Source organism: Python bivittatus, unplaced genomic scaffold, assembly GCF_059951505.1.
Source record: "Python bivittatus isolate LINGU-HERP-01145 unplaced genomic scaffold, Pbiv_v1 ctg000330_np1212, whole genome shotgun sequence".
NCBI lineage: Eukaryota > Metazoa > Chordata > Lepidosauria > Squamata > Pythonidae > Python > Python bivittatus.
In genome coordinates, this window is record NW_028277058.1 from 48,113,088 (window position 1) to 48,140,753 (window position 27,666).

The 27,666-nt window shown below is 40.9% G+C and overlaps 1 protein-coding gene across 4 annotated transcripts in view; it reads left to right on the forward strand.

Moving 5' to 3' along the window:
• Positions 1–15,270: 15,270 nt before the first annotated feature.
• The window catches only part of TMTC1 (transmembrane O-mannosyltransferase targeting cadherins 1), a 139,267-nt gene continuing 126,871 nt past the window's right edge, over positions 15,271–27,666 (forward strand). For all 4 annotated transcript variants that reach the window (XM_015887540.3, XM_025164681.2, XM_088141210.1 and 1 more), the window contains exon 1: positions 15,271–15,743. In XM_015887540.3, the coding sequence (XP_015743026.1) occupies positions 15,430–15,743 (314 nt within the window). In that variant the 5' untranslated portion in view covers positions 15,271–15,429. The remainder of the gene's footprint in view (positions 15,744–27,666) is intronic.

The following is a 27,666-nucleotide window of genomic DNA, read 5'->3' on the forward strand; positions in this document are numbered from 1 at the left end:
TATATATATATGAAATTTGTGCAGCCTTCCAACCACCTCTTTCTGCATGCAGTACTCCTGTGTTAGTCATGACTTGCAATATGTAAAAAGAACTGAATGGGATGAGAAACCTCCAGAATCCCCCTGAGAGTTGTCCCCTATGAATTCTGGGAGTTATCATCCCTGTACATTTGGAGGGCACTTTATTGGGAAAGATTGCCACGTAACACTTACTGGTTACATAGGATGGAAGTGGACCCCATGTGTAATATCTACTTTGGCTTTGAATTTCAGATGAATTTATATGGCAGAGATTTCCCTTTTTTGATACATAATCCTGCCACAGAATGCTTGCCCAAGGAACCCTTGGGAACACTGCAATAATTTCCACAGATCACATTTATGTTTAGGCTATTTTGTAAGAACCAGGTGGATTTTGTGTTGCTTTGGCAAATGTACAGCAGAGCTGAGGAGGCCTCTACTATAGGCAAACTTGTTGTGGGGCAGTGGGGAGAAGGTGGGGTGGAATTCAGCCTTGCTCCAGTGAGTTAAATGTCTCTACTATGTTTCATACAGTTTCCATTATGACATGAACATCACAGCCAAGAGACTTGAAATGGTACCAATGAAATCTGCAGCTTTGAGGCACACGAGGTCCCCTGCCTCAGCTAGTTCTCCCCAAAGCCAGCAGTGTTCAGCTTCTGACAAGGTTCATCTCTTTCTCTCTCTAAACGTGTTCATCTTCTACATTGACGCTGCTCTTTGTTCACCTGCCCCCAGGCTGGCCCTACAGTTAGGAAGGTGGAGTTGGTTGCTCCTTACCATTGATTTAAGTGCCCTGAAAAAAGGCTGCCTATTTGTTAAATATTTATTTATTTATTTGTCACATTTACATGGCCACCCATCTAACACAGAGTTACTCTGGGCAGCACACAATAAGACCTACTGTTAAAAACGTACTATGAAACCAATTAAAACCAATTAAAACAGTAAACAAATAGAAAAACAAAACCACAAGCAGGAGAATATTACACATAATACAGCCAACATGCCGGCTCCCTATTACCAGGAGATCCCCAGGCTTGTTGAAAAAAACCAAAATAATATGTAAATATTACTTAACCAAATACTTAACATATTGTTGCGTTAAATAATAATAATTTACTAATAATATTTATTGTCTTTATATTGTTTTCTATCAGGGATTAGGAGAGAAGCTGATCTGTAGACTAAGGGGATATTAGCTCTACTGCTCTGACAGCAAAAGTTTTGAATGGATCTTGATGGTGGTCCTCTCTAAGGAGTAAACAGTGAGTAAAGCAGGACAGCCCTTTTCTTAATTTCAACCAAGTCCAGGAAGAGGCAATTAATGGTCCGTGTATGGAAGAATACGGGGAATAGCCCCTCCTGCTCATGCCTTTCCCAGGGATACACACCCCCCCCCAAAAAAATCTGGAGCCAAGATACATTCTTTCCTGGCTAAGTAAGTACAACTTTGCCCCAGGAATAGGAATAAAAAGTGTTGCCTTACAAAAACATTCTAATCTGGTTGCTGTTTTACAAGCATCTGACAAAATGATCTATTTCACATGTATTTGGAAAAAGGCAGAGTTTGCTGTTGTTAGAAATATACTGTTTTTTTGGAGGGGGACAGAAGCTGGCATTTTAAGAGCTGTGCAACTGGCGGAGAGAAAGAACAGGATGCATTTCCCATTTCTGCATTTCCCATTTCATTTTAATTGCTGCTCCTGCTTTTATTTAGCAGTCTATTTCCTGTTTCTCTTCTTTTCTGGTGGGTAGACCTGATTCTTTTTGGTTGAAATGCAGCATTCAAAATGCATAATAAAAAGAATTGAGTAAAATATGCCAAATAATGTATTAATTAGCCATTCACTAAATTCCTTCTCCTTCTTCTCTATACATTTTCCATTTTCTCCTTGATCCCCTTTTTTCTCCTTAGACAAACAAAACACTCTTGCTGAAAAAAACAGGCAGGGAAATGATTGTGCCAGGCTCTCGTGGACGTTATTCATGTGGGCGAGATCTGATTCTGTACGTGGGAAAGAGAAGCTTTGAATCTGGTGCCTCTTTTGCTGATCCGGGCCCAGAAAAGGGCTGCCATTAAAAATATACAAAGCCTCTAGTTAAAGTTCCACAATTCCTGAAACTATATAATCTCCTGGGGGGAAAAGTTTGTAACTCGATCAATAATTTAAACAAGGCACATACAACTTTTAAACAGACATGACGGGGAAAAAATTGCATCATTTTTCATATTCTCGCAACGTATCCTGCAAGTCTGAGTCCTAACTATTAATAGCATGCTTGATGTGCCTATTTTCAGCACAGCTATTTGTTTGGTAAGTCAAAATACTACTACATAATACATACATGGCCAATTCAAGACCTGCTATTTGTTGCAGCTTATATTTTTGTTTTGCTCTTTCTACTGCAAAAATATTGCTTGTAAACTCTGGCATCTGAGAGGATAGATGCCAGCTAAATAAAGGTTAAATATTTAAATTTCTGTATGAAACCCAAAGCAAAGTAATTCTGCTTATGTTTTTAACAGCACTTGTAATTAACAAAAGCGGTGCTGAAAAACCTGGAGTCATTAACAATTGCACATACCACCAATTCATATATGTCTGTGCATTGCACTCCTTCCTTATCCTCTGTTTATTTTTGCAGCGTGGCTCTTAGCAGGAGACACAAAAAGTAGAAAATACGGTTTTGTTGCAGTCAGAAATCTGAATGGCAGCCTCTGCTTGCACTGCAATTCATGACAGTCTGTGCAAAATCATTAAATATACCTCTTAAGTGTTCATGTACTTTCAGTTCACATTTTATCAAACTGTTGTTCCTTTCCCATTAGGTTAATGTAATGTTTACCTCGCTTTTGTAATCCCAAACAGTTTATCACTGTCACTGTTGGAAGACCACCGTCGTTTTGGCAGTTGATAGACAAAACTGCTAGACATTTGGATGAGAAGAGGCTGTTCTCCACTTCACAGAATGCCAGGGGCGTCCCCAGGGAGGGGGCTAAGAAAGTCAAGACGGGGCCACAACCAGGCAATCAAAGCCCCATTCCTTTTTTATGTGTATCATGACTTTATCCCACGTGGTCAAAAATCCTTGATTTTCAAGTCAGCAACATGTTTTTTAGAATTTAAGAAGACCCCTGACAAAGCATATTTAGTCCAAGTGTACAGTAGGAATTAAATATACTCTAAAAGCCAGAACCAGACCAATAATTAATCTTTGGCTAAAGAAGGAGGTAAATTCATAGATCATACATGCACGCACACACACAGAGAGAAAGAGAGTTGATTATCCAATGTTTGTTTATTAACCACAAGTCAACCCCTCTTTTTTTATGTCCCCTCTTTGGGTTTGCCTGAACTGTTAGATTGTGGTGAGAGATACTAAATGAACGTGCAATTCTTTCTCTGGAGGCACACTGCTGATCACTGTAATGTTTACTGTGTGCCAGCAATTGCCAACTTTGCATGCTGCTATTTGTTATTTACTTTAGATGATTACTTGTGGGCAGTTACTAGAAAATATATTCATTTAGAACACTGAGTCCAAGAGCCAGGCTATATTTTTTTTTCTGGACCCTGGGGTGAACAAACGCTGCTTGAAGTCTCAGGGGACAGATTGAAGAAGACTCTAGAAGCTCTGCAAAGGAAAGGATTTCTGTCTCTGTCTGGAAAAGGAGGAAGCCACAGTGGGGGGTGGTGGTGATGGTTGGAGACGCCCTACTGAAGGGCGTTCAGGAGATGAAGGAAAGATTCCCAAGACCCTTTAAGTCCACTGACAAATATTCCTTCCTCGACCAGATTAAAGAACTTTCAGAGAAATGTAGTTAGGAATCCTAATATGCAAATAGACTTTTCAAAACTGATAAGGGGCTGGAAGGAAAAAAAAATTATGAAGAACAGTTGGAGACATTAGATAAGTGCCTTGGAAGAAGGTGTACTCTTCCTCACTGGAGGTGGGCACTCCATAAGGTTAGATGGCCCGTTCAGAATATTGTACTAATAGGGGATTCCTGCACCAGACAAAGGGTTGGACAGGATTATCTTCAAAGACCCATCCAAACTTTACAGTCTTTCTTTCTATGATTCTGTGTTATCCTCAAGTAATTATATGTTCCACAGTATTGGGAAAAACCATCCAAGCCACCCTGTCTGACTCTGCCATGCTTGTCAAATAAGTAGTTCCCAAAATTCACATCCTGATTGAGCAGTATTATTAGAAATTCAAGTAGTAGCTTGTCTCCTAAGCAATCCTAAAAGCTGTCTAGATCCAGATCAATATAGTGCAGAAGAAAATATTCTTCCTGCAGTTGTAAGTGATGGGTTTTTCTTTCCCTCTCAATGGGTTTGAATTCTGAATGCTTCAATCCCAATATATCTGAAGACTGCTATGTTACAAAGGCTCAGAAATAAGATGGGCAAGAAGAAGTATGAAAGGGTGGAAATAGAAGGTTGGCTATGTTTTTATGGAGCGGTGGACAATGTGTCAGATTTTGAAGGGAGGGATATAAATTCAAATCCCAATCAGACATTATGTTGTATCCATCTGAATTTTTTTTTTTAAAACTGAAAAATTCCTCAAGTTCTCTAGGAAATACTGATTCACAAAAATGCAGCATCTTTATATCTCCTCTCAGCAGAACTAGATATTGTATTCAAGATGAGGCTTGAATAAACAGAGTAAAATGGAAGGAATCTTCCGTAGGATTTGGACATTATACTTCTTGTTGATGCAGGTTAAAACCACATATTCCTTTTCTGCAGCCATATCACACTTTTGGCTGATATTCAATTTGCAGTTAAGTACTATTCCAAAATCTATTTCATAAGTGCTGTGGCCAGGCCAGGTATCCCCATCATATACATGTTAATTTCTTTTTATTCCTAAGTGAAAAAATGTTTAATCTGCCCCAATTAAATTTAATTCTGTTACTTTCACCCATTTCTCTAATTAGGATTATTGTTTTTGAGGTAAAATTTATGTCTTCTAATGCATAAGCTATCCCACTGAAATTTGTGTCATCTGCAAACTTGCATTCCCTCTACTTTTTCATTCAAGTCGTAAGTAAAGATATTGAAGAGCTGAAGACTCAGGATTGAACTTTGTGGCACCTCTCTCAATATTTCTCCCCAGTTTGCTGAGGAACTTTTGATGAACTCTTTGGATACGATTTTGAGCCAACTATGTATCCACTTAATTGGCAAGTCCTCCAGCCCAGTCTTAACCAGCTTTCCAACCAGCATGTCATGGAAACCTTCTCAAATGTTTTCCTGAAATCAAGATATATGCCAGACTTCCTGATCTAGACATGGCAGATCTCCGGCAGTACAAGGTTTAGCTTGACCCTTGGTTTGATGTGGCAGATGACCCACAGACACAGTTTGGATAGATTAGAATCTTAATGCAGACAAGAATGAAGCCATATTAAACAAACAGTTCAACATACTAAATAAATTAACAATGCCAGTGAGTGAGAAGATGTAAATGAGTTTTACACTCTTGGGGGGTTAGGCTCCCGGCTTCTTTCTTTTGTTCTTTCCAATTAACGTCATAATTATCATGATGTTTGGTAGACTGGAAACTAAGCAGTTGTAGTTGTTGTTATATGTTTATATAATGGTCTTAAAACTGCTAATTTCCATATCAACCTTCATAATATAATAGTCTATAATCTATTAAGAAAGTAGTTTTGTTTTTGTTTTTGTTTTTTTGGTGCCTTTGAGTCCGTGTTGACTCCTGGCAATTGGCTAGGGAAGTTTCTGCAGTTTTCTTGGAGTGGTCTCCAATTGCCTCCTTCCTAGGGCTGAGAGAGAGTGACTGGCCCAAGGTCACCCAGCTGGCTTTGTGCCCAAGGCAGGACTAGAATGCATGGTCTCCCGGTTTCTAACCTGATGCCTTAACCACTACACCAAACTGGCTCTCATTAAGTAAGATACCAGATCAAAAGTAAGATTAGCCTGGCAAGATACAATCTCAACAAATCCACACTGAGTGTGGTAATTGCTGCATTATTTTCAAAGTGCTTATAGATCTGCTCTGGAACAGCCCTAAGTATTGACATCTCACTGACTGGTCTATAGCTTGTTGGATCTTTCTTCTCCTTTTTGAAGATAAGGGCAACATTTGCACTTCTCCAGTCATCTGCCTCTTCATTAGTTCTCCAGAATTTATCAAAGAAAATACATACAATAAGCATTTGGCCAGCGTATCAGCTAGTTCTTTCATTACCCTAGAATGCAGTTAATCTGGTCCTTGAGATTTAATTCAAAATAAGGAGGTATTATGTTACTCTTCAAACATATATGTTTGTTAGAAAACACAAAACCAAAATAGTAGTTGAATGACTTTGCTTACTTGTTAAAGAGTCACTTTGTGTGAGATGGGCGACTATATAAATGAGACAAACAAACAAACAAATAAATAAATAAAATGTTGCCATCTTCATTGAGCATTGGAAGAATGATCTTTTCCTCTTCCCTTTATTTTATTTTGAAAATATCAAAAGAAACTTTTTTATTTTTCTTCACTAATTTCATTTTGAGCTTTTGCTCAAATGCTACAGTTTGCCAATGCTACAGTTTGGATACCTGAATGTTCACTTTCTTTGTAATCTGGCCCTTTTCCCATTCTCTATATGTCCTCTTTTTTGTTTTCAGACCTTCATTAAGTTTTCTGTGTGGCCACATTTATTTATTTTATTTTTATTTTATTTAATCAATTTATATAGCTGCCCATCTCAACAAATGACTCTGAGAATTGGCTAATATTGCTTTTAGTATGTTCTTCTTTTAGAACTCTCACCCATCCTATTGGAGTTCCTATTGTCATTAGCTTCTCCTGCTATGTAGTATTACTGATTATTGACATGCATTTCTTAAAATCCACTTTTTTATCTATGCAGTTATGTTGGCAACAGTACAGAAATGGCTTGCTATTGCCTTCTTCTCAGATGTTTCTCCTCCTTCTCACTTGAATCTACAGTTCTGGTATTCCCTGGGGACTCCCATCCAAGTACTAAGCAGGCCTGATCCTGCTTAGCTTTGGAGCTCAGACAGGGTCAGCCAACAGCTATCATCTGCTATGGCAGACTGAGGATATCCAGCTTCAAATATATTCAAACCAGAAAGCTCACAGGTTGCTTGGGCAACTGATTATCCTAAGCCTAACCTATCTCACAAGGATAACATGGAGAAGGAACTCATGAATGCTGCTTTTGGGCTTCTTGGACAAAAACTGGGACAGACATGTAATCAATCAGACAAAACACATATCATGTTTTCTGGTGAGGGCATGAAATGAACTTTTCAGAGAATCAGATTGTAACATATATAGGCACCTGATTTTTTGACTTAGACTTCTCCCTCATCTACGACAGGTACTATAAGCTGCTCTTTGCTTTCTAATGAAAGTGTTTGTTGTCCAAAGCCCTAATTCAGGGTGCTTTCAGGAGGACACCCTTAGCACTATCATTCAAAAGATAGTGCTCAACTAATCCACTTTCCCCTCCTTAATAGATATTTCTGTGGTTTAAAAAAAAAAAAGAGTAAGAAACATGGGAAAACACGGGAATATTCCAAATGGGAGGCAATATCATTCAGACACCCCTGCAAAATTATTTGTCTGAGTTAAGGTGACTGCACAATATATCCATCTTCTGAAAGCACCCTGTGGGTCAAAGTTGGATAATTTTATACTACCAAATCAAGATTCCCCTGAGAACTTGGCCACTCAGCTGTGTCAATTTCTTTCCTTCACTAAAAATCAACTCAATAAACACACATCTGTCCTAAGAATTTGCATGGCCCCGTTTCAAGCAATGTAGAAGCTCATTCCATGTTTGTGCCATATCAACTGATACTGCCAATGTTACAGGAGATGGGCTGGGTTTCCTCCAGCCACGTCAACTGGCAAAGACTTTTGATTAAATGCACATATGGATTTACTTATGTTTTATTCTCTCTAAAACATAGTCTGTCTAGCATTTAAATGAAGTTTATGGAACTTCTCAAGAATGGGGACTATGGGAAGGAAGAGGGAAGACTGGAAAAATATGTAGGAGGCTGGTCCTTGAGGATTTATTAACATTTATAATATTTTTGTTTCCAATCATCTGGAATATTATAGGAAAAAAGATGCCCCCAAGAAGGAAAACATTCTCAAATAAAACCTTAGCAATACTCTCCCCCAGAAACAATATTTTAAAAGCCCAGTTGTCAGAATTAACAAAACTTAAACAATTAAAAAATAATTTTAACATTAACAGTGCAATCTTTAATGCGCCAACAACATGGACCCACATTTTGGATTGTGGTAAATTAAGTTGAATTCCATTTTATCTCCCACCCTGGCTAAGAAATTTTGTAATATCCAAAAGATCAACTGGACATGCTTAAATGTGTATATGTACACAATTGTACTGCATATTTTAAAAAGATGGAGAAAATGCTTGATACGTACCTGCAGAAAACATATGCAAACAATATACATATGCTGGCATGCCCACCATTATAAGAGAAAAGGTGAAATCAGGACTAAATACAAGTAAACTAGGTAGCCCTTTGGGGCAGGGCAATTAAAGAGGCTGGAAGGAATATGTGAGTCAGAATTTAATTATTCTTAGCTGTTATTCTCAGCAGTACCATGGAAGAGTTTGCTTTCATAGGCTGGATTCACACATCAGCAGAACTTTACACCTTGGGGTTCACATGTGGCTCTCCTGAAATTTGGGTGTGACCCTAGAAGCCACATCAGATGTTGGTGTTGCACTGATGGGTCCTGCAATTCAGTGAAGCTGGAATGGCATGTTTTGGTGTTGCAACACTTGTGACCTCAAAATGTTTTGCACACCTCTACTGGAGGAACTAGAGCAAGGATGCCAAAAATGCCAGTAGCTTACTCCCACAGAGCATGGGAAATGTGAAGCAGGGTTTGCATTAAGCCATGGAAAAGATGAGAAGAAAAGGCGAAGATTCAAAACCCGGGCCTGGAGGGTATGACAGGGGCAACAGCTTTGACTCTCAGAAAGTAATAAACTCTTTGAAGAAGCTTCATTCTGGATATGCAATGAAGATTCTTTACCAGACAAGTCAAGTTTCCAGGAGCTTTTTATAGCATGTTCCCTTTCCATGGATCCTCCCCACCACTGCCTGGAGCAACAAGCCAAGAGCTATTGGAAACGGATGACTCCCTCTCCATGCATCCACATTGTACTGGCTGTCCCTTCAGACTCCTAGAGCCAGCTGGAGCAGAAGGATGCTGGAGCTTGTTAGAATTCATCCCTCTGCCATCTCTTGCTTAACTCCTGAGCAATAACAAAAGGAGTGAAGACGCATCTCATTCCACTCAATCTTTTTCCTTGAATGCTATGCTCCTCCCCGCTGCTAGCACTTAGCTCATCCTGGGGATCAGGTCAGTCGGTATTATGGGGAACAAGGCCATTTGATGCAAAGCTGTAGGCCACAGGGGTTCCCTGAAAAACTGCTGATGCATCCTGCAGAGACCTCCAAAGGTTGTGGAGGAAGGGCGGCCTCTCTTTTGTTTATTTATTTTTTTACCAAATTTTTATTTAGCATCTTTAAACTGGGAAAAAGAGAAAAAAGAAAGAAAAAGGAGAAAAAGGACATCAAAAAGGAAAAATAAAGCATAAAGTGAATAAACAGGCATCATCGAATTAGATTAAAATTTTGAATATTTTATTGGTTAGTTTTGAATAATTGCATACATTATACTGTTTTGAAAACTATAGATCATTGTTAAAGCACTATATGAATTTCAGTGGCAATAATCAGCAACCATAAATCATAAACATTAAATTAGGCAATAACTGGACCAATAGAGGAAGCCATGGAGATGGCCTTGAGTAATTCTGTATGAACAACTGAAGACTTTACATGAAGAGAAACACAAATTTTGGCACAAGCCTGCGCATTGAGTTATACTCCAAAAATGGTTTCCAAGTGGAATTAAATTCTGTGTCAGATTTACTCTTGAAATGTGAAGTTCTTGGGGACGCCAAGGCATATTCCCACAACTTAATTAGCCATTCTTCTGCAGAAGGAACTCTACATATTGTCCAGGAGGAATAGCATTGCTGGTGATTGATTGCAATAAATAGACAGACAGACAGACAGACAGACAGTTTAGTTTGTCCACGACTTTTTGAAATATTTATCAGGGGCTACACCAGGTTCTGGGAGTGTGCTCCCCAGCATGTCATTTGAAGTCCACATGTGGCCCTTGGCTCTCAGCCCTTGTCCAGATCAGGAAATAGACACCACAAGAAGACTAGAAGTATGCTTTCTTGAGATATATATTGTTAACAGAATCCGGCAAGTCTGACTGTGTTTTCCCATCCCTCCCTCTTATACCCCAGTGAGTCATGGAGGAGTAAACCCAAGTCTCTCCCTAATACTTTCTCCTTTCCCTGGACCCAAGGAAGGCTTCTGCCCTTTCTGTTTTTGCAACAGCTTCCAAATATTTCCCTCAAGGCCATCTCCATGGCTTCCTATATTGGCCCAGAAGTAGCTGGGTACCCTCATGCTAACCCATGGTTTTATTAACCATGGTAAATTGAGTGAATGCCAGTTGCTATGTTGAAGCACCACACAAACTAAGAATCCATGGTTTACAAATGAATAACTGAGTTCAAATAACATGCTACACCAAAACTAAAAAGCTGCGATATGCCTAATGGTTATTTCAGAATAAGAAAAGCTGAAATGATTTTACACTCTTAAAAAAAAGTTATATGGATCGATAATAATAATATATTAAAAGTGTACAACAACCAATCCTCAGCAACCCTGGGTGTGGTTTTGTAATATTCCTTATAAATATAATTCTTTAGCGCCTGTAATTCATATTTAAGAGGCTCAGTTTGGTGTAGTGGTCAAAGGCACCAGGCTAGAAACCAGGAGACCGTGAATTCTAGTCCTGCCTTAGGCGTAAAGCCAGCTGGGTGCCCTTGGGCCAGTCACTCTCTCTCAGCCCTAGGTAGGAGGCAATGGCAAACCACTTCTGAAATCTTGCCAAGAAAACTGCAGAGACCAATCCAGACCGTCACCAGGAGTCAACACTGACTTGAAGGCACACACACAAATCATATATCAGTATAATACAATATCATAGACATTTTGACAGAACAGAAAGTTTAATTACTTCTTTGGGAGATGCAATACACATCAAGTGACACAGTGAAAAGTAATTTTCTTGCTTACATGTTTTTTCCTGTCTGATTTGTACAGTGTGAGGGAAATCCTAATCCCCTTTCAGCTCAATGAATGCTGTGATTTTCTCTGTTTCTTCTCCCTTCAAGAAACATGGAAGAGGAGAAGTATCTACATCAAGAGTCTTGTGATGATTTTCTCAAGGGATCTTTACCAAATGGTATGACTCAGCTTCCCCGGGGATTCCTTCTGATGGCCTCTTGTGATGTTGAGTGTAAACTGCAAGCAGCACATTTAGTTAATGGAAAAAGATGCAAATATATCCAGTGATGTCGAGCCAGACAAGATGTAAAACGCAAGAACCACATTTTCTTCCCCCTCCTCCTCTTCAAAGTAGCACCAGAGGACCCCATGTGGTCTAGTTTTTCTCTCGTTATGTCTGTGCGGATGTCAGACATAATGGTACAGTAACAGTTGGGTGAAAAGTCAGTTCCCTGTCTCTTCTAGTGGTAACACCTTTCCTGCTCTAGAACGGCTGGTAGCTGTCTTATTCTGCCCTGCAAGCAGATTCCTGCGTATGAATCGATACCCCAGAAGACTGAGTCTTCACCTGAACAAATAAAGCTCAAAGTACTGCAAGGAAATAAGGTGAAACTGAACCACTGCCTTCCATCCCCAAATATCAGACCTCAAAACAAATCAAAGTTCCCCACTCCTTGTCTGCCTCCATTACTATATTCCTAGCAAATAGTATTTCCCATTTAAGGATGAACAATTTGGGGGAAAACAGTTGTTCTTTCAAATAAAAAAAGGAAGCCAGTTTCTGAGACTGTTTGATCCCTGTAAGTCAGATGCATTAAACTGGTTCAGACATTGCACCAAGCTATAATATGGCTTGTTTCCTTTTGGCTTACTGTGTTGCAGTTCCTAAACCATGGTTAACAGCTTGGCATGATGTGTGAACCCAGATAGTTGTGATTTATTCAAACAAGCAAGGTTTAACACAATGTGAGAACCACGTCTTTAAAAAAATATCCACCACTCTTGTAGATAAATGCCAACCAGACAAAAGCAGTGAGTTATAAGTTGGATGCTAAGCCCCAAGACAGAGGTTAGTAATGAGATTCCCATATTTAGTTGGCAGTGTCCAAACTGACAATATTGCACATGACTTCATTTGCTATTGTGTCATCTACAGAGCAAACAAAAAATAAAATTTTGACCACCCCAGGCCTTTTCTCCTCTCTGTCTGTGGACACTTTTGAACAGATCCTTCCTACATCGTGTGTATGTAGGGATGGGGGGGGGGGGAACCAATCACTGCGAGAAAGAGATTGCAGAGAATATCCTTGACAGCTCAGTTGGGAAGTAAAGCTACTGTCCTTAGGCCATGAAACTCTTGCTGCAACTTAAATCTTTTTAGGAAGGAGGAAGAGCTATGATTGAATTACTACAGACACAACTATCCCTTAGAACCACTTGAAAATGAGATTAGTTGGTTCTAATGAGAGAAGGATCCATAATGGGCACCTTGATCTGCCAGAAGGTACCTTACTGAGGAGCAAACATACCATTTTTCTCTACTTACATATTGAGGGATGAGCCCTTCCCGTATTACCTGCTGGCCGAGTTTGTACTAGACCTCACAAATCAGCCAATCCTATTTTAACCTAGTTTGGGTGGTTGGCTCATGATTCAGTTGTGTTATGAAAACTCAGAAAGTTTAAGTAAACCGTGGTTCAGTTAACCACGAATAACCATGCCATTACAAATAAATCAGCAACCATGTGCTTGCAAGCCACTTTGAGGGCAATCTTTAAGATACGAACTTCAGAGTTGTCACATAGGCAGAATGCACTATTTAATTCTGTTGTGACATTGGTTCGTGCAAGCTGGATACAACTTATTCCCCAACTGGTTCTCCTGCACCACGTTTCCCTCTGTATTCAGTTTGTTTTTATGTGAATAATCACACATTTATTTTTAAACCTGCATTCCAACTGCAGGGACTCATTCCTTTTCAATAGATCTTTAATAATAATAGTTTTATAAGCTAACTCAATGAAATCCGCTTGGGAGACTGAACCCATTCAACACTACTGGAGGCTCTTTGACTAGCACAGGGGAACTTTAAAGTCTGCACAGCATGGCTGATTACCATGTGTGCTCACATTTCAACTAGCCACAATAAACCATGTGTGACCTTTGTAATTCCTTGTTCTTCTCCTGCAATTAGAATGTTGTGTATTTGTGTGTAGCATGGCATTGTATTATAAATAAAAAGGATCATTTTGGGCCACATTCTTTAATGTGTGTCCATGAAGCAGCATTCACATTTGGAAAAATTACCACCACTGCAGAGCCTCAGAAATAAAAAGGCTTCCAGTGGAGACCCAACCCCTGTGTGAACCCAGCCATCGTGATTTGCAAACGGTGAGTTTATTGTTCATTGACTTGTGTAAATGTCATAATCCAAGGATCATGTTTAAGCAAACCACATGTAAATCCACTCAATGTTTTATTTCCTAAATTGATACAGCTGCCCATCTTAAGCAAATAATTCTGGATGGAATGCAGAATGATAAAAACAGCATAAATGCAAGTACAAACACAAACAATAATAAATACAGAAAACAAAAGTGGAGCCACTTCACCTGTTGAGTCAGAAACTCACCTACATGAGGCTCCACTAACAACTTGGCCCTAATACCTGTGAGAAAAGCCAGGTTTTTACAGCCTTCTGGATGGGCAACAGGATCAGACCCATCTAGATCTTAACAACTAAAGATTTGCAAAGCATTTGTTAATATTCAAATGGCTTAAATTCATCTACCATGCAGAACATTCTGGAGATTATGCCATTCCAGGTAGTGGTTTGGCATTTTCAGAAATAAATCCTGAAAATTAGAGGTGGCTTCAAGTGTCCTGGACATAGTATTGAGGATGAAATAGGCCTGTGAGTCAGTGGGGGTTGAGTGACTTCCAGCATTCTTGAAGAAACAGGTGATGTAAATCCATTTCAATCAAGTTTCAAGCCTGGGATGAGATGGAGATTGTTTTAGTTGCTTTTTGGAATTGTCTGTGCCCATTCCTTTCCCTTAGACCAGTGTTTCTCAACCTTCACAACTTTAAGATGAGTGGACTTCAACTCCCAGAATTCCCCAGCCAGCATGGGGAAGTCCACCCATCTTAAAGTAGTCAAGGTTGAGAAACACTGCCTTAGACCTTTTAATGTGGCTTGTTTAAGGATTCCCTGCTATTTTACTTTACAGCTTAATGTAGCTTTCCTTAATTTGATAACAATGCCTATGTTGCATGGAGATCATAGGAGTTGGGGTCCAGTACATCAGGCAGCACATCTGGAGTTGCTTTTTAAAAGCAGAAAAATGGAATGTTTTTAGGAAGTACCATCATCACTGACCACAGTGACAGTAACATTATTGATTGATAAAGTGCCACCATTCAGTGGCAACTCTTAGCAACCACATTACTAATTCTTGCTCCCCTATTTCAGGTAGGGCTCAAGGTGATCTTTCTGAGCATTAGGAATATGTAGTCCACAGAGTTGGATGGCTTCTCTTTCTACTCCATAATGGGATCTCCTTCTTCAGAGGAAAAGAACGAAGTCAATGCCAAAACCTGCCTTTCAGGAATGACCATTTTAGAGCAGTGCTTCTCAACCTTGGCCACTTGAAGAAGTGTGGACCTCAACTCCCAGAATTCCCCAGCCAGCACTTCTTCAAGTGGCCAAGGTTGAGAAACACTGTTTTAGAGACTTTCTGGAATGGTTCATTCCTTGGGTTAGGAAAGAGATCGTGAAAGCCTGGATCCGTTTTCTACTTGCTGGCAGGGAGCGTCGCGTTTGAACCCTCTCCCTGCTGGCAGAGGACGTCATCGGAGAAAGCAGCGGGGCTGAACTTTGGGGGCAGAGTTCCTCCTGCCCCAAGTCCAGCTTCCAAGCAGGGGAGGGCCGACTCGCGTGCTGCGCGGAGCATGCGCGCTGGGGTAGAAGGGAGGGGAGAGGGATGGGGGGGCGGCCGCTGTTTATTTGCAGCTGACCAGGCGGAGAGGCGGCAGAGCGCGAGCGAGCAGCGGCGGAGGCGGTAGGAGCGGCGCCTGGCTTGTTTTCGGGGCTATGCAGGCGCGGGTCGAAGATGAGCTCGGGGGATGCTCCGCGGAGCAAGGCAGTTAGCCGGGCGGCGGTAGCAGCAGCAGCAGGAGCAGTAGGAGGAAGTGGCGGAGGATGGGGTCGGCAACCGGGAGCCGGAGCGGCAGAGAGTCGCGAGCGCCGCTGCCTCAGCCGCGCTGGTTAGCTTGGACTGGCCGGCCCGGGCGCTGCGGGGCTGCGGCGAGCGCCGCGCTCTTGGCCGCTCTCTGCTACTGGAACTCGCTGCAGGGCGAGTTCGTGCACGACGACGTGTGGGCGATTGTCAACAACCCGGACGTGCGACCGGGAGTCTCCCCGCTGGCCGCCTTCTCCAACGACTTCTGGGGCAAGGGCATGGCCGAGAACACCAGCCACAAGTCCTACCGCCCGCTCTGCATCCTCACCTTCAGGTAAGCCGCTGCGAAGCCTCGCACCGGGCACGGCTCGCTGGAAGGCTGGGCGCTGCAGACTCGGAACTCCCGCGCAGGACTCGGGCTGGCTCGCACTAGTCGCCGTAGCGCAGTCCGGAGCCGAGCCTGATGCAACGCCTCTGCCTCTTGCAGGTCAGGGCAGTCAGCGCCGATTCCCGTGTCCCGACCCCTTTCCCTTCCGCCTTTCCCAGAGCTGTGGCTGTTTTGCCACTCTCTTCAAGACCCTGGAAGGTAGCTACCATGTGTTGGCATAACGGATGTTTGGAGCCTGGGAATCCCTGGTTGCCCTCTTGCCAACTTTATTCCTAACAGTGATTTCTGGAATGCTTGCTGAGAAATGCTTGCTCCCCTTGACCACCCACCCAGCGAATCAGCACAAACTTGCCCATCCTCGGTTCTCCCGAGGGAGGTGTTCATTGTACTCTGCACATGGCTGGAGGGCACTATTTTCCTAAGCCTGCCTTGCAACCCTCCTCTTTTCCAGCACCAAACGTGCCCTGTGAGTAGAGAAGCTGGAAGGCTTATTGGCTTTGCACTAGAGATCAGCTGGTAGGGGAGAAGCCCCTAGATAAAATTGGGATTGGCAGTTATGGATACTCAGATGAGATGGGAATGGGATGTATAGAATAACACCGGATGGAGTAACATAAGAGGGGTGTGTGTGTGTGAGTGTGAGTGTGAAAGGAGACAGTTCCCTGCCTCGAACAACTCAGAGTTGAGTCCTTGGTGCTCTCTGAGCTTGACTGTTTGCTTGCAGACGTTTCATTACCTTAGTCAGAGAGCACCAAGGACTCCACAGTTCAACCCTGAGCTACATATATTCTCTTCTGTAGAAATTTCAGAGTAGAAAATGTTGACCAAGAGATGCCACAGAGAACGAAAGGAAGGGCTCTGTGTCAGCTTTGTACCCTGAAGCTGGGAACATGAGGGTGGTAGTCTAACCAGCATTCAGAGGCATTTTTGTCTTGCTTTCAACGTAAATCAGGAAAGCACTGAGTGGCATAGAAGAAATGCATTATGGTAGCAAATGCAACTGGCACCCATAATATAAGGTTGGGCCAAGAGCAAGCTTGGGCTTCCCTGCCTCTCCCTGTTGCCTCTTAGTCATCTTTCCTGTGGGTTCAGTCGCTGCCCCAGCTCTGCTATCTCCGACCTCCAGCTCAGTGCTTATGCCAGGGGTGGCACCTTTGTTCGCTGAAGTCTGTTGGACAGTCACCCACCCCCTTTGCTACGTTCACAGAATACAGCTGAGCCACACATTGTAGCCTAGTGTGTTGTGTGAACCCAGCCCACCTGGTTAATCTATGCTTTTATTTGTACAACACACTGAACCACAAATTAGCCAACCACATTTTAGTCTACATGTCTACATGCAAACCCTATCCAGGTGGTCCCTATGTGGTTCAATGTATTGTGCAAACCCAGAAGTCTCTGTTTGGTGGATGAACCATGGCTACATTGGTGATAGGTGAAGGCAACCACCCAGACTTTTAAACTGGGTAATAGCTAATAGCTCAGAGGGCTGGACCTCTCTTTTTTTTACCAGCTCTTTATTCCTCTTTGCTTCTGCACCAGAGTTGGATAAAGGAATGTTCTTTTAAGAAATGTGGTGACCTTTTAGAAGTATTGCATGGCCTAAAATATTTTCCTTTGGGGAACTTTCCTAAAAGATTAATGCCTTTATTTATTTTTTCTTTGTATAAAGATTCCTACCCATTTCCCCTTAATGCCAAAGGAACCCTTCCTTTTCCTGGATTTACATGGCTTTGTGCTTTTGCCTCAGACTAGCTGATCTGTTTTCCATTTGTCTTCTGGAGTCACAGCTTCTGAGCATGTCATTCTTCTGTCATTCTCAGACCGGTCTTCAGTTTTATAACACCTTCCCCACAGATGTGTCTATTCTCTAAGGAGCCAGACCGTTGTATGCTTAATCAGACTATATGTCCATGTGTTTGTTCATTAAGATATAATCTTTATAAATATAAATACACGCCTATGAGTATAAAATAAATTAATATCTTTTTAGTCTGTCTTTCTCTAGAATTGGCATTATTTTAATTTTTTTTTTCTTATTGCCTTCATACTTAATGCACTACAAATTGTTTAAATCAATTCTGGGAGCTGAAGTCCACACATCTTAAAGTAGCTAAGGTTGAGAAACACTGCTGTAGGGTATCTGATAGAGAAAAGGCTTTCCTATTACTTCCCACCTGATCTAACTATAAATGCAGCAAATTTGTTGGCTGATGATGCCGAATTGTTAAGGGAGGTAAAATAAAAAAGGTATACAAAGGGTGGCTTCTTGTATTATTTCTAACCCATTTATGAGCAGTGGCTGTGTGTTTGGATGTACAAGTAGCCCTCATCTAGCAACTGCAATTGGGACTGGCAACTTGGTCATTAAGCAAAGCCATTGCTAAGTGAAACCGCACATGTGCTTATGATCTTTCTTCAGCTTTCCTTTGCTCTACAGACCTGTGAAGGTCGTAAATGCAAGGATTGGTCGTAAAGTCACATTTTCATCACTGTCGTAACTGCAAATGGTTGCTAAACAAGGCAATCGCTTTTCAGGGATTGAAAAGCATACAGGATTCCCTGTATGCATGGCCTACATGCACTCCAACATGGGTCTTGGAACTGGGGAGGAAGAGCATAGAATGGACCACTTGTGTACATTTGAACTTTTGCCCAACTGTCTTGCCCATGAGAATCATTCAGGAATTTTTCTTCCTGTACTCTGTGGCCTGATCCAGCCCAACTCCCTTTAAATAATTTCCTCCCATTATTCTCTTGGGTTGAAAATAATAAAAAGGGTTAGGTTATCTCTCCAAACTGGATGAGTGGACTTAAAAATAGCAAATGCAGTTCAGTGGAACCTAATGCAAGGTGAAACGTGTTGGCACAAAAAATGCAGATGTCACCTATAGTTTAATAGGATCTGAGCTAGGAACGAGCGACCAGGATGGGATCTTGCAATCATAATGGACAGCTCAATGACACTGTCAACCCTGTGTGTAGTTGCAGCATAGGGGTCAAATTCCATGCTTGGAATCATTAGGAAAGCAACTGAAAATAGGTAAAAAAAAAAAAGGAGCTAGAAAAGATACAGAGGACAACCAAAACGATTAGGGGACTTTCCCATAAGGAAAAGACTGCGGCAGTTGGAGCTCTTTAGTTTGGCACAGAGGAAGATATGGGGAGACACGATCGTGGCATGTGAGTGCATGCATGGCATAAACAATGAGAGGAGAACGGTTTTTCTCCCTTTCCCACAGTGTAAGAATTTGAGATCATCCAGTGAAACTCAATGCAGGGAGATCCAGGACAAACAGAAGGAAGTACTTTTACACACAGCACATCTGGTTTCATGGAGGTCCATGTTTACTAACTGGGTGCTGCGAAGTAACAGGCTTAGGGGTTTCCCAAATGATTCTGCTGTTACAGCAACATCCCTGTAATTTATTTTGCTGATTTAACCCTTTTTGGGCCCATAGATTGCATATTTGGATATCTGGCTTTACAGTATTTCCAAGTTTGATGTCCTATTTACAGTAGTTAAAAAAAAAGTTACTTCAATAGGACATTGCAGGAAGTGTGTGTTGAAGAGTTTCATATTTAGTTCTTGTCCATTATAAACTATAAAGCCATAATAGAGCAGCACCAGATCAACAAATCGTAGCATTTGGCACTGGGTACATAGATCCATAATCTGATCCAGTATAAAAATGGTAACATTGTATGCCATCCTCTGGGGATAGCACCCTGGAATAACAGTTGCAATTGAATAAACCTTGCTTTGGTTTATTTGAAAGGGCTCCCAAAACTAATTCTAACTGGGATAAAGACCTCAAACTGTGTTCTTGGCTTTCTGCACCTTGTTGAGATTGTCATTAGGGTCTTGAACACAGTTGTATCTTGGATATGGCCAGTGACAGCTTCATGTGGAATTAGCTGCAGAGCGGCAGTTGCAGACTTTGCTGTCCGCTGCCAGACAGAGGGCCTGCCGTACTTTGGGGAGTGATAGATGGTGCTAGTAGAACATTTTGTAAAAGTGCAAGTAAAGGTGGCATTCACTGGATTGCTGTTGAGGGGGATATGAATTCTTCAGTCAGCATGTCTTTGTCTCTACTTCAGCTTCAGCCCAAACATTCTTTGTGCTCACCTGGTCTTTTCTCCATCAGTATCTTCTCCCAGGTACTGGTGGGCTCACTTGATAGAGGAAAGGGAGACAATGTATTGTCGAAGGCTTTCACGGCCGGAATATGATGGCTGATGTGGGTCTTCCGGGCTGTGTGGCTGTGTTCTGGAAGTTTTGGTTCCTAACAATGCCGGTCACAGATGCTGCCGAAACGTTAGGAACCAAAACTTCCAGAACACGGCCACACAGTCCGGAAGACCCACATCAGCCATTGAAAGGGAGACACTTTGGATCTAGAATCATATTTTCACAAATTGGGGGGGGGGCTGTTCTTGTCTCTTAGGCCATGTGCTATATATTTCATGGTTCAATAGTGGAGCAGGCCAACAGGTTTAGCAGCTGGTATCTAAACCAGTTTGTTACCTTTCTTCTTGAGTTACCAAACAAAGTTATTGAATTCTAGGACCTAGAGTATTTGGTGTGAGTTTACTGGATATGTACTGGCTTGCATAGATTCAACTTAGATCATTTGCTGATATGACTTGGGAAAATTGTAATCATGCAAATTTGCTATTGACTGGGTTTCACAAAATCAAAGACTTAACTGTCATCTTCTTTTTTGACCTGCCCCATTCATTCCTTTTCTTAAACAGCCTTCCTCAATCTGTTGTTCTCAAGATGTATTATGCTCCCACAGTCCTCAGTCAACATAATGGCTAGGGATTATGGGAATTTGGGACCTAATAAATCTAAAGGGGATCAGATTGGGGGCAGCTGTTTTAATGCATGGACAACTTGTACTGGTGTAGAATACTAATCTGTGGCTTTACCTTTGTCCCATTAGTATCCCTGCAATTCTGTGCATTTGTCTTTGATGGTGAAGATTCAGATTCTTTGATTTAATACATCTCATCTGCTAAATCGCTCTCTCTTTGTCTTTTGGACAAGCATATCCTGTTTTGACAAATGGCTGTTTTTGTCTTGTTGTTGATAAATGCACAATAAGAGTGAAATCAGATGCTGAGCTCTGACCACAGGCATTCATGGGAGAGAGCAAGCAACAAAATGTGCGTTGTGATGTCATGACCCAAGCTTCACCCCTTAACATACTTGTGCATGACATCACAATGCAAGTATGAAAAGGTGGAATCTGCATTGTGATTTTACAACACTTTTTTTTTTCTTTTCATTTTGGCATCATTGTGGCTACCTATGGAGGCTTCTGGCTTTTGCTTAAATAGTTGTGTGTTTATTAATTATATATCCAAAGACATTTCTTCTCTTTCTCCTGCTATTTTGTGGTTTCACCATCATACATTACCACTGGAAGGTCTTGCTTTAATTCATCTTATCTTTGTTGTCATTGGAATATCCTTATCTTTCATAATCTTATCTAAATTTGTCATTGTCTTTATTCCTAGGATTAATTTCTTTTAATTCTTCAGTACAGTGCCCACTTTTATCTGTTCCTGAGCCCAAGTAAACCAATAACTACTGTCTTCAGTTTTTTGTTTTCATTGTAAATTCACTAAGCATTCAGGCTAACATTACCTTCGTTTCCTTAAAACTCAGTTGGAAAGGCAGTTTTCTGAGGAGGGCTAGTTGTTTAAAGTAACCGTGTCTTAAATTTCCCACAGTTCCCCAGGACAGCAGTAGACTCGAGGAAATTAAAATGGTAGCTCAGCTATTTAGTCAGTACTCCTCAGAGGGCCAGGGCAGCAACAAAGAGGGGCATCATCCTTGGCTCCTGGAAAATAATGGTGCCTGGCATCAGTCCATGGTTGGTGATGCAATCCTGAGCCTTACTGAGGAGGACAGAAGAAGGCTGTATTGGTATTCTTGCAGTCAACTGATCATGCTTCGTGAATCCATTTGTTGACAGTACAAGAACCTTACCAGTAGTTAAGGACCCATGGTGGAATGAAGGGGTGGCATGTGTGTGTGTGTGTCAGAGAAGAAGAAGAGAGATTTAACTGGATTTTTTTCATTTCTCTGACTTTTTTCTCTGCTTAGGGAATTGATACTTTATTTGGTTTGTTGGCAGGAAAAGGAAGACTATATTATTTTTTCCTACACTGTGTACTAATTGCTGTTTCTCTTTCTTTAAAGGAGAATTGGTTTTCTATTTTTGGCATCCCATCAGATTTCTTAATCCTGCCAAAAATGCATGCTGATTTTTAAAAAATACATATTGTACACATTAAGAATTCTTTCTGTAGCTTCAGCACCATCAGGAGAACATCTGGGCCATTAGCCACCTGACTGGGCATTTGTACCAATATTCACTTTGAGCAATAAAAAGCAAGAAAGATACCATAAAAATCTTGTAAGGTTTTGGGAAGGAGGTAAGAGTTCTCTGTTTCTGGTTGACTGTTTGGCAACTCATTTGCACAGTGACAGTCTTGTTCCCAGGGAGCTTTCTCGTGGAATAAGAAATGATTTTTCTAAGATATGTCACCGTGTGACAGGAGCTTCCACAGATCATGGTGTCACGGCATCAGTGTTGTTACAGAAATAGAAGAGTCATCTGAATGCAGTCTAAGTTTGCAGTCTTAATTAGGAAGGAAGCCCCATTAATTTCATTGAAACTTATTTCCTATTTTTCTTTGTCTTCTCAACTGACTTTAAAGTGCAATTTCCTGGGCTATTTCTTATGTCTGGATTCACTTTGGTTTCTTTCTTGGCTCATTTTGTTTATTCAGTTAAACACTACTGTCTCGGTTCAAAATTATCACCATAATATTACAAGTCCTTCCTCTCCCTTTTTGCAAATATCCTATGGCTAGTATTAACAGTGCAGTTGTATAAGCATTTCAGGCTAGCAGCATCAGTTTGTCTTGATTCTTAGCAGGTTCTTCAGCTTCCAGGAGAATGTCCAAAGAGTTTGCTACTCTCAAACACTCCATCCATTTCACCCTCATTTTCCAAGCTCCCCTGTGGCACTTATGAAGCCAGGTTGCTGGAACTTTCAAGTCAAGTTCCCCATACAGGTCTCAGTGGAGGCTATTGGTTCTCTCCAAAATATATGGTGAGTGGTTGTCTCCTTGAAGGACGTGAAAGTTGCCTTGGATGTATGACTCTTCCAAGGCTCAGTCTGTTTTGCTCATTCATTTTATTTCATCCAGTATAAGACTCACCATTTTGTCTGTTTCCATTCCTTCTTCCACTAGTGGTGGTTGTTTTGAATAAACAAAATGAGCCATGGTTTTGTGATGTGTGGATCCAGCCTAATTAGCAGTTTTGGATCAAGTTTCTTTCAATAGTTCCTCCTTATTTCCTCATCTGAGAATAAAAAATCTATTAATTTCTGCATACCAGAAAAGGGAAAAGACTGTAATGGTATCTGGGAAAGACCTTGGGAGATGGGACAAAGAGATGCTGCCTAGGGAATGGTCAGATAAGAGACAGCATAGCCCGCAGCTGGATAGTGGGCAGGGCAAGAGGCTCAGAAGGAAACCTCCCCATTTTCTCGAGATGGTAAAGGAGAATTGTACTTTCAGACTTGCAAGATTTTGTTAATATAGATTTACAATAAAGTAGAATTAGTTTATCTGGTCGTGTTTCTGGTAAGGCTGACAAAGTCTATGAGTTCTAGAAGAAGTTGTTGTGGTAGGTTTGTCAGATAAATATGATTTAATGAGTCCAAAATTACAGCCTTTTAGAAGACCCATACATTTAGCTTGCAGTTCTCTATCTTCTCACCTAGCAATTCATCACATTGTTTCTGGGCATAGCAGGAATTAAGAGCCTTTTTCACTAAATGCATGAGAGGCAGATTTTATTCAGTCATCAGACTTTGCAGAAATAGCATGGAACAGTTCCTGGCTGGTCTTGGAGGCTAAGTAGGGTTGGACCTGGCTAGCACTTGGATGGGAAACCAACAGTAAATGCCAGAGCTGTGGGTTAGTTGGAAAACTGAAAAGCATTCCAGAAGAAGGCAGCGCCAAGCTACTTCCCTACGGTTGCCAAGAATATTACATAGACATGTTCATGAAATTGTCAGGAGCCAAGCTTGACTTGGAGCCTTTACCTTCAAAAGCAAGTAGGATCCATTTATTATTAGCTTAATTTAATATATGTATTTATTACATCTCAGCTTTCTATTGCATATCATTGATACCCAATTTATGTCCAAGTATGTCTTTTAGGACATACCTTAACCCTCTGTTAGTTATCTTTGAAAAAGTCCTGGAGAACTGGGGAAATGCCAGAACTGGAGAAAGCAGATGTGAACCCCTTCTTCAAGAAAGGAAAAAAGTGATCCCAGTAATTACCTAACAGTGCACTTATCAAGGCCTGGAAAGATGTTAGAGGAGATAACAGCAGGCAGGTTGCCACGCCTTGTTTGACAAGAACACAACTATAATGGACAAGTGGAATGGATCAATTTACTTTGATTCTGCAAAGCTTTTGACAGGGTTTCACATGGTACGTTCACTTACAAGCTGTTAAAATATGGTTTAAATGGTACTTCAGTAAGGTGGATCCACCACTGGTTGGTTGTTCATACTCAGAGAGTCAGCCCTGATGGTTCATCATTGAATTGGAGTATAGTAGCCAGTGAAGTCCCACTGTGATCTGTCTCAAGGCCAGTATTATCCATCGTTATTGCTATTATTAATCTGGACAGGTTGGAACACTGGGCTAAAGGATCAAGTTGCCTTCAGCAGAGAGAAATGTAAGGTACAGGCATACCTTGGAGATATTGTGGTTCGGTTCCCAGACTACCGCAATAAAGTGAATATCGCAATAAAGTGATACCAATTTTTTGTTTTCTCAGTGCGTATAAAAGTTATGTTTATGCTATACTGTAGTCTGTTAAGTGTGCAATAGCATTATGTCTAAAAAACAATGTACATACCTTAATTAAAAAATACTTTATTGCTAAAAATGATAATCATCATCTGATAGAATGGCTCGATGCAGGGTTGTCACAGACTTTCAAAAAAATGCAATATCTGCGAAGCACAATAAACCAAAGCGCAATAAAATGAGGTATGCTTGTATTATGTTTAAGGAGGAAGAATGTAAGGCACCAATACAAGAAGGGAGGTTTGTGGCTTGGAAGCACTAGATTGGAGAAGGACTTGCTTGTGGTCATTGACAAATAGCTGAGTGTGAGACAAGTGAGATCTCCTAGAAAGGCTAATGCAGTTCTGGGCTTCATTAGAAGCAGCACTGTATTAAGGACAGCTGAGGTCCTTATTCCCCTTCTACTCTGTCCTGGTGAGATCGCATTTCCAGAAGGATATTGACAGGTTAGATCAGCTCCAGAGGAAGGCCACAAGGATGATATATGGACTTGAAGACTTGTTCTAGACTGAAGGGACTTGGGGTGTTCAGTCTGAAGAAGACTTAAGGAGACGTGGTAGCTTTGTTAAGGTACATGGAGGGAAGCTGCAATGAAGATGGCGAAGAACTATTTCTGGTGGCCTCAAAAACTAGGACCAGACATGACTTGTGTAAGTTGTAGCTACTTAGATTTCATTTAAATATAAGGAAAAATTCCTGATAGTAAGTTCTGTGCAGCAGTGGAACAGTCTGTCTATGGAGGTTGTGGGTTTTCCATTTCTGGAGGTTTTTAAGAAGTAGTTGGACAGCCATCTCTTGGTGATGGTTTAATTGGTTTTCTCGCACATTGCAGAGGGTTGGAGTAGATGATCTTCATAGTCCCTTTCAACTCTACAATTCTAGGATTCTGTGAATCCTTCTGATGAACTATTATACAGACAAGGGATACGTCTTACTTTGAAAGTCCTACTGGACACAATTTGTCATCCTAGATGAGATGTGTATAGTGTTTGAGATTAGATATGGCACTAAGTCAAAATGCAGATTGTTTGGTTTGGAATTAGAATGTGGGCATTATGGCTTGTAAATCATGCTCTATGGCTTAGTATGTTGTGCAACTCCAGCCAATTGTGATTTTTTCATTAAACTATGGCTAAACAAACAATTAGCACAATATACAAACCCAGAGAATATCAGTCGGTGTTTACTCTATCTTGGAATCATGCTTGCATTGGAAAGCCATCTTTACCAGACTTCAGAGTCTTAATCACTTGGCTTTTTTCCTCCATAAAAGCTGGTTTGATCCTTGAAAGGAATCTGACAAAGACCGAGATACTTTGGTTTCTTGTCATATTGTATAAGTCTATTGACTTTTACTAAAGATGGGCGTTTAGAAATTAGGGGTAGTTACATCTTTTTGACTAACCAAGAGAAACAAATGTACGTGGTTTGGAGTAACAAGTTCTGAACTGCGTATTAATATAAATGAGAGAATGTGTAATTTGCCCATTAGGCAGTTTAATGGCTGGCTTATTAACAATTTCTTTGTTTTTAACTTATTTCTATAGTTAAAGTTCTTGTCTTTTCCTTTGGTTCTAAGAATGGCTGACGAGAATAGTGAAGTTAGAATTCCATTCCATTGCTTTTATTCTCTTTCATTCTTTTTGGGACTACTGTGTATTCAAAAAGCATTATATAAGATTTTCCCAAGCTGTTGCCCTCCAGATATACAGAATTACAGCGTGTAATTCAAAACCTGAATAATCTACTGGCTGTTTTAGTAAATAGACCTAGGGAGATCTATTGAAAATTAAAAAAAAGTGCCCTACAGGGAGATCATGTAAATATTAGTCCACTGTTTTGTTTGAGTTGTTTTGTTAGTCTCCAGTCAAATGCAAGTTGACATTGGCTGTGTATCCAAATTGCACTAAGCTGTAGTTTGTTAAGTGATGATTTATTGCAGAGATGCTCCAGCGGAGTTCCAAATGCTGTATGTTGCCCCTTAAAGTCTTGGTAGCCCCTTAAAAATTTCATTTTAATGTGACAGAAGGAGGGAATTGTTACATGCAGGATGGGAATATAATCATATTGAGTATATTTAAATTTAACTAAATATTAATAAAACAAAATCAGAATTAGCCTTTATTGTTGCCCTATTAGTTTAATATGGGGGTGGGGAGAGGCAGCCTCTAGCATGCCAATCAAATATCAAGTATGTCCTTTAGCTCAGAAAAATTGGGCACTCCTAGTTTGTTGCACAAATCATAATTGGCTGGCTTCATATAACATGCTGAGCCATAGTATCTAAACCACAGTGTCTCAGTTAACAAAACATGTTAAACCCAAACCAGATAGACCACACTGTGGCTTAGTGAGATGACTAAGACAGTCATCTCAACAACTTAAAGCAGATTCAGGGTGAAACTGTCTTTTCTTGCTTTTACTGATAGGGCTTCAAAGAACTTCCCTTTAAGACGGCTTAAAGAGGAATCCTTGTGGGCCAGAACTATTTTGCAATTCCCATCCTTGATCTTGTCTAATTTATATATGCTTGTGGAGATCTCCACCTCTGGAGATACTGTGGAACAATTCTATGAAATAAGTAGGAGCACATTTCAACCTATGTAGTGTAGTGGTTAAGAAGTTGGACTGAAGCCAGGGAGGATGAAGTTCAAGACCACCCTCAGTTATGGAAAATGTTTGATGACTTTGGGCCAGCTACTGTCAGCCCATCTGCTTCATAAGATTAAGCTGACCTTCAAAGAGCCATACAACCACTTGGTGACTGTAAAGAGAGAGTTTTCTGGTTCTCTTTCCTGCCATTTGGTGGGCAGGCCAAATCTTGTAGACCCATCATAGGGTGGTTGTGTGGAAAATTGTATACCACCTTAGACCCCTGGAGGAAAAGTAGGCTATAAATCTAATGAAGAAATAACAGTAAGCCAGCAATGCATTGCAGAAAGCCATAATATG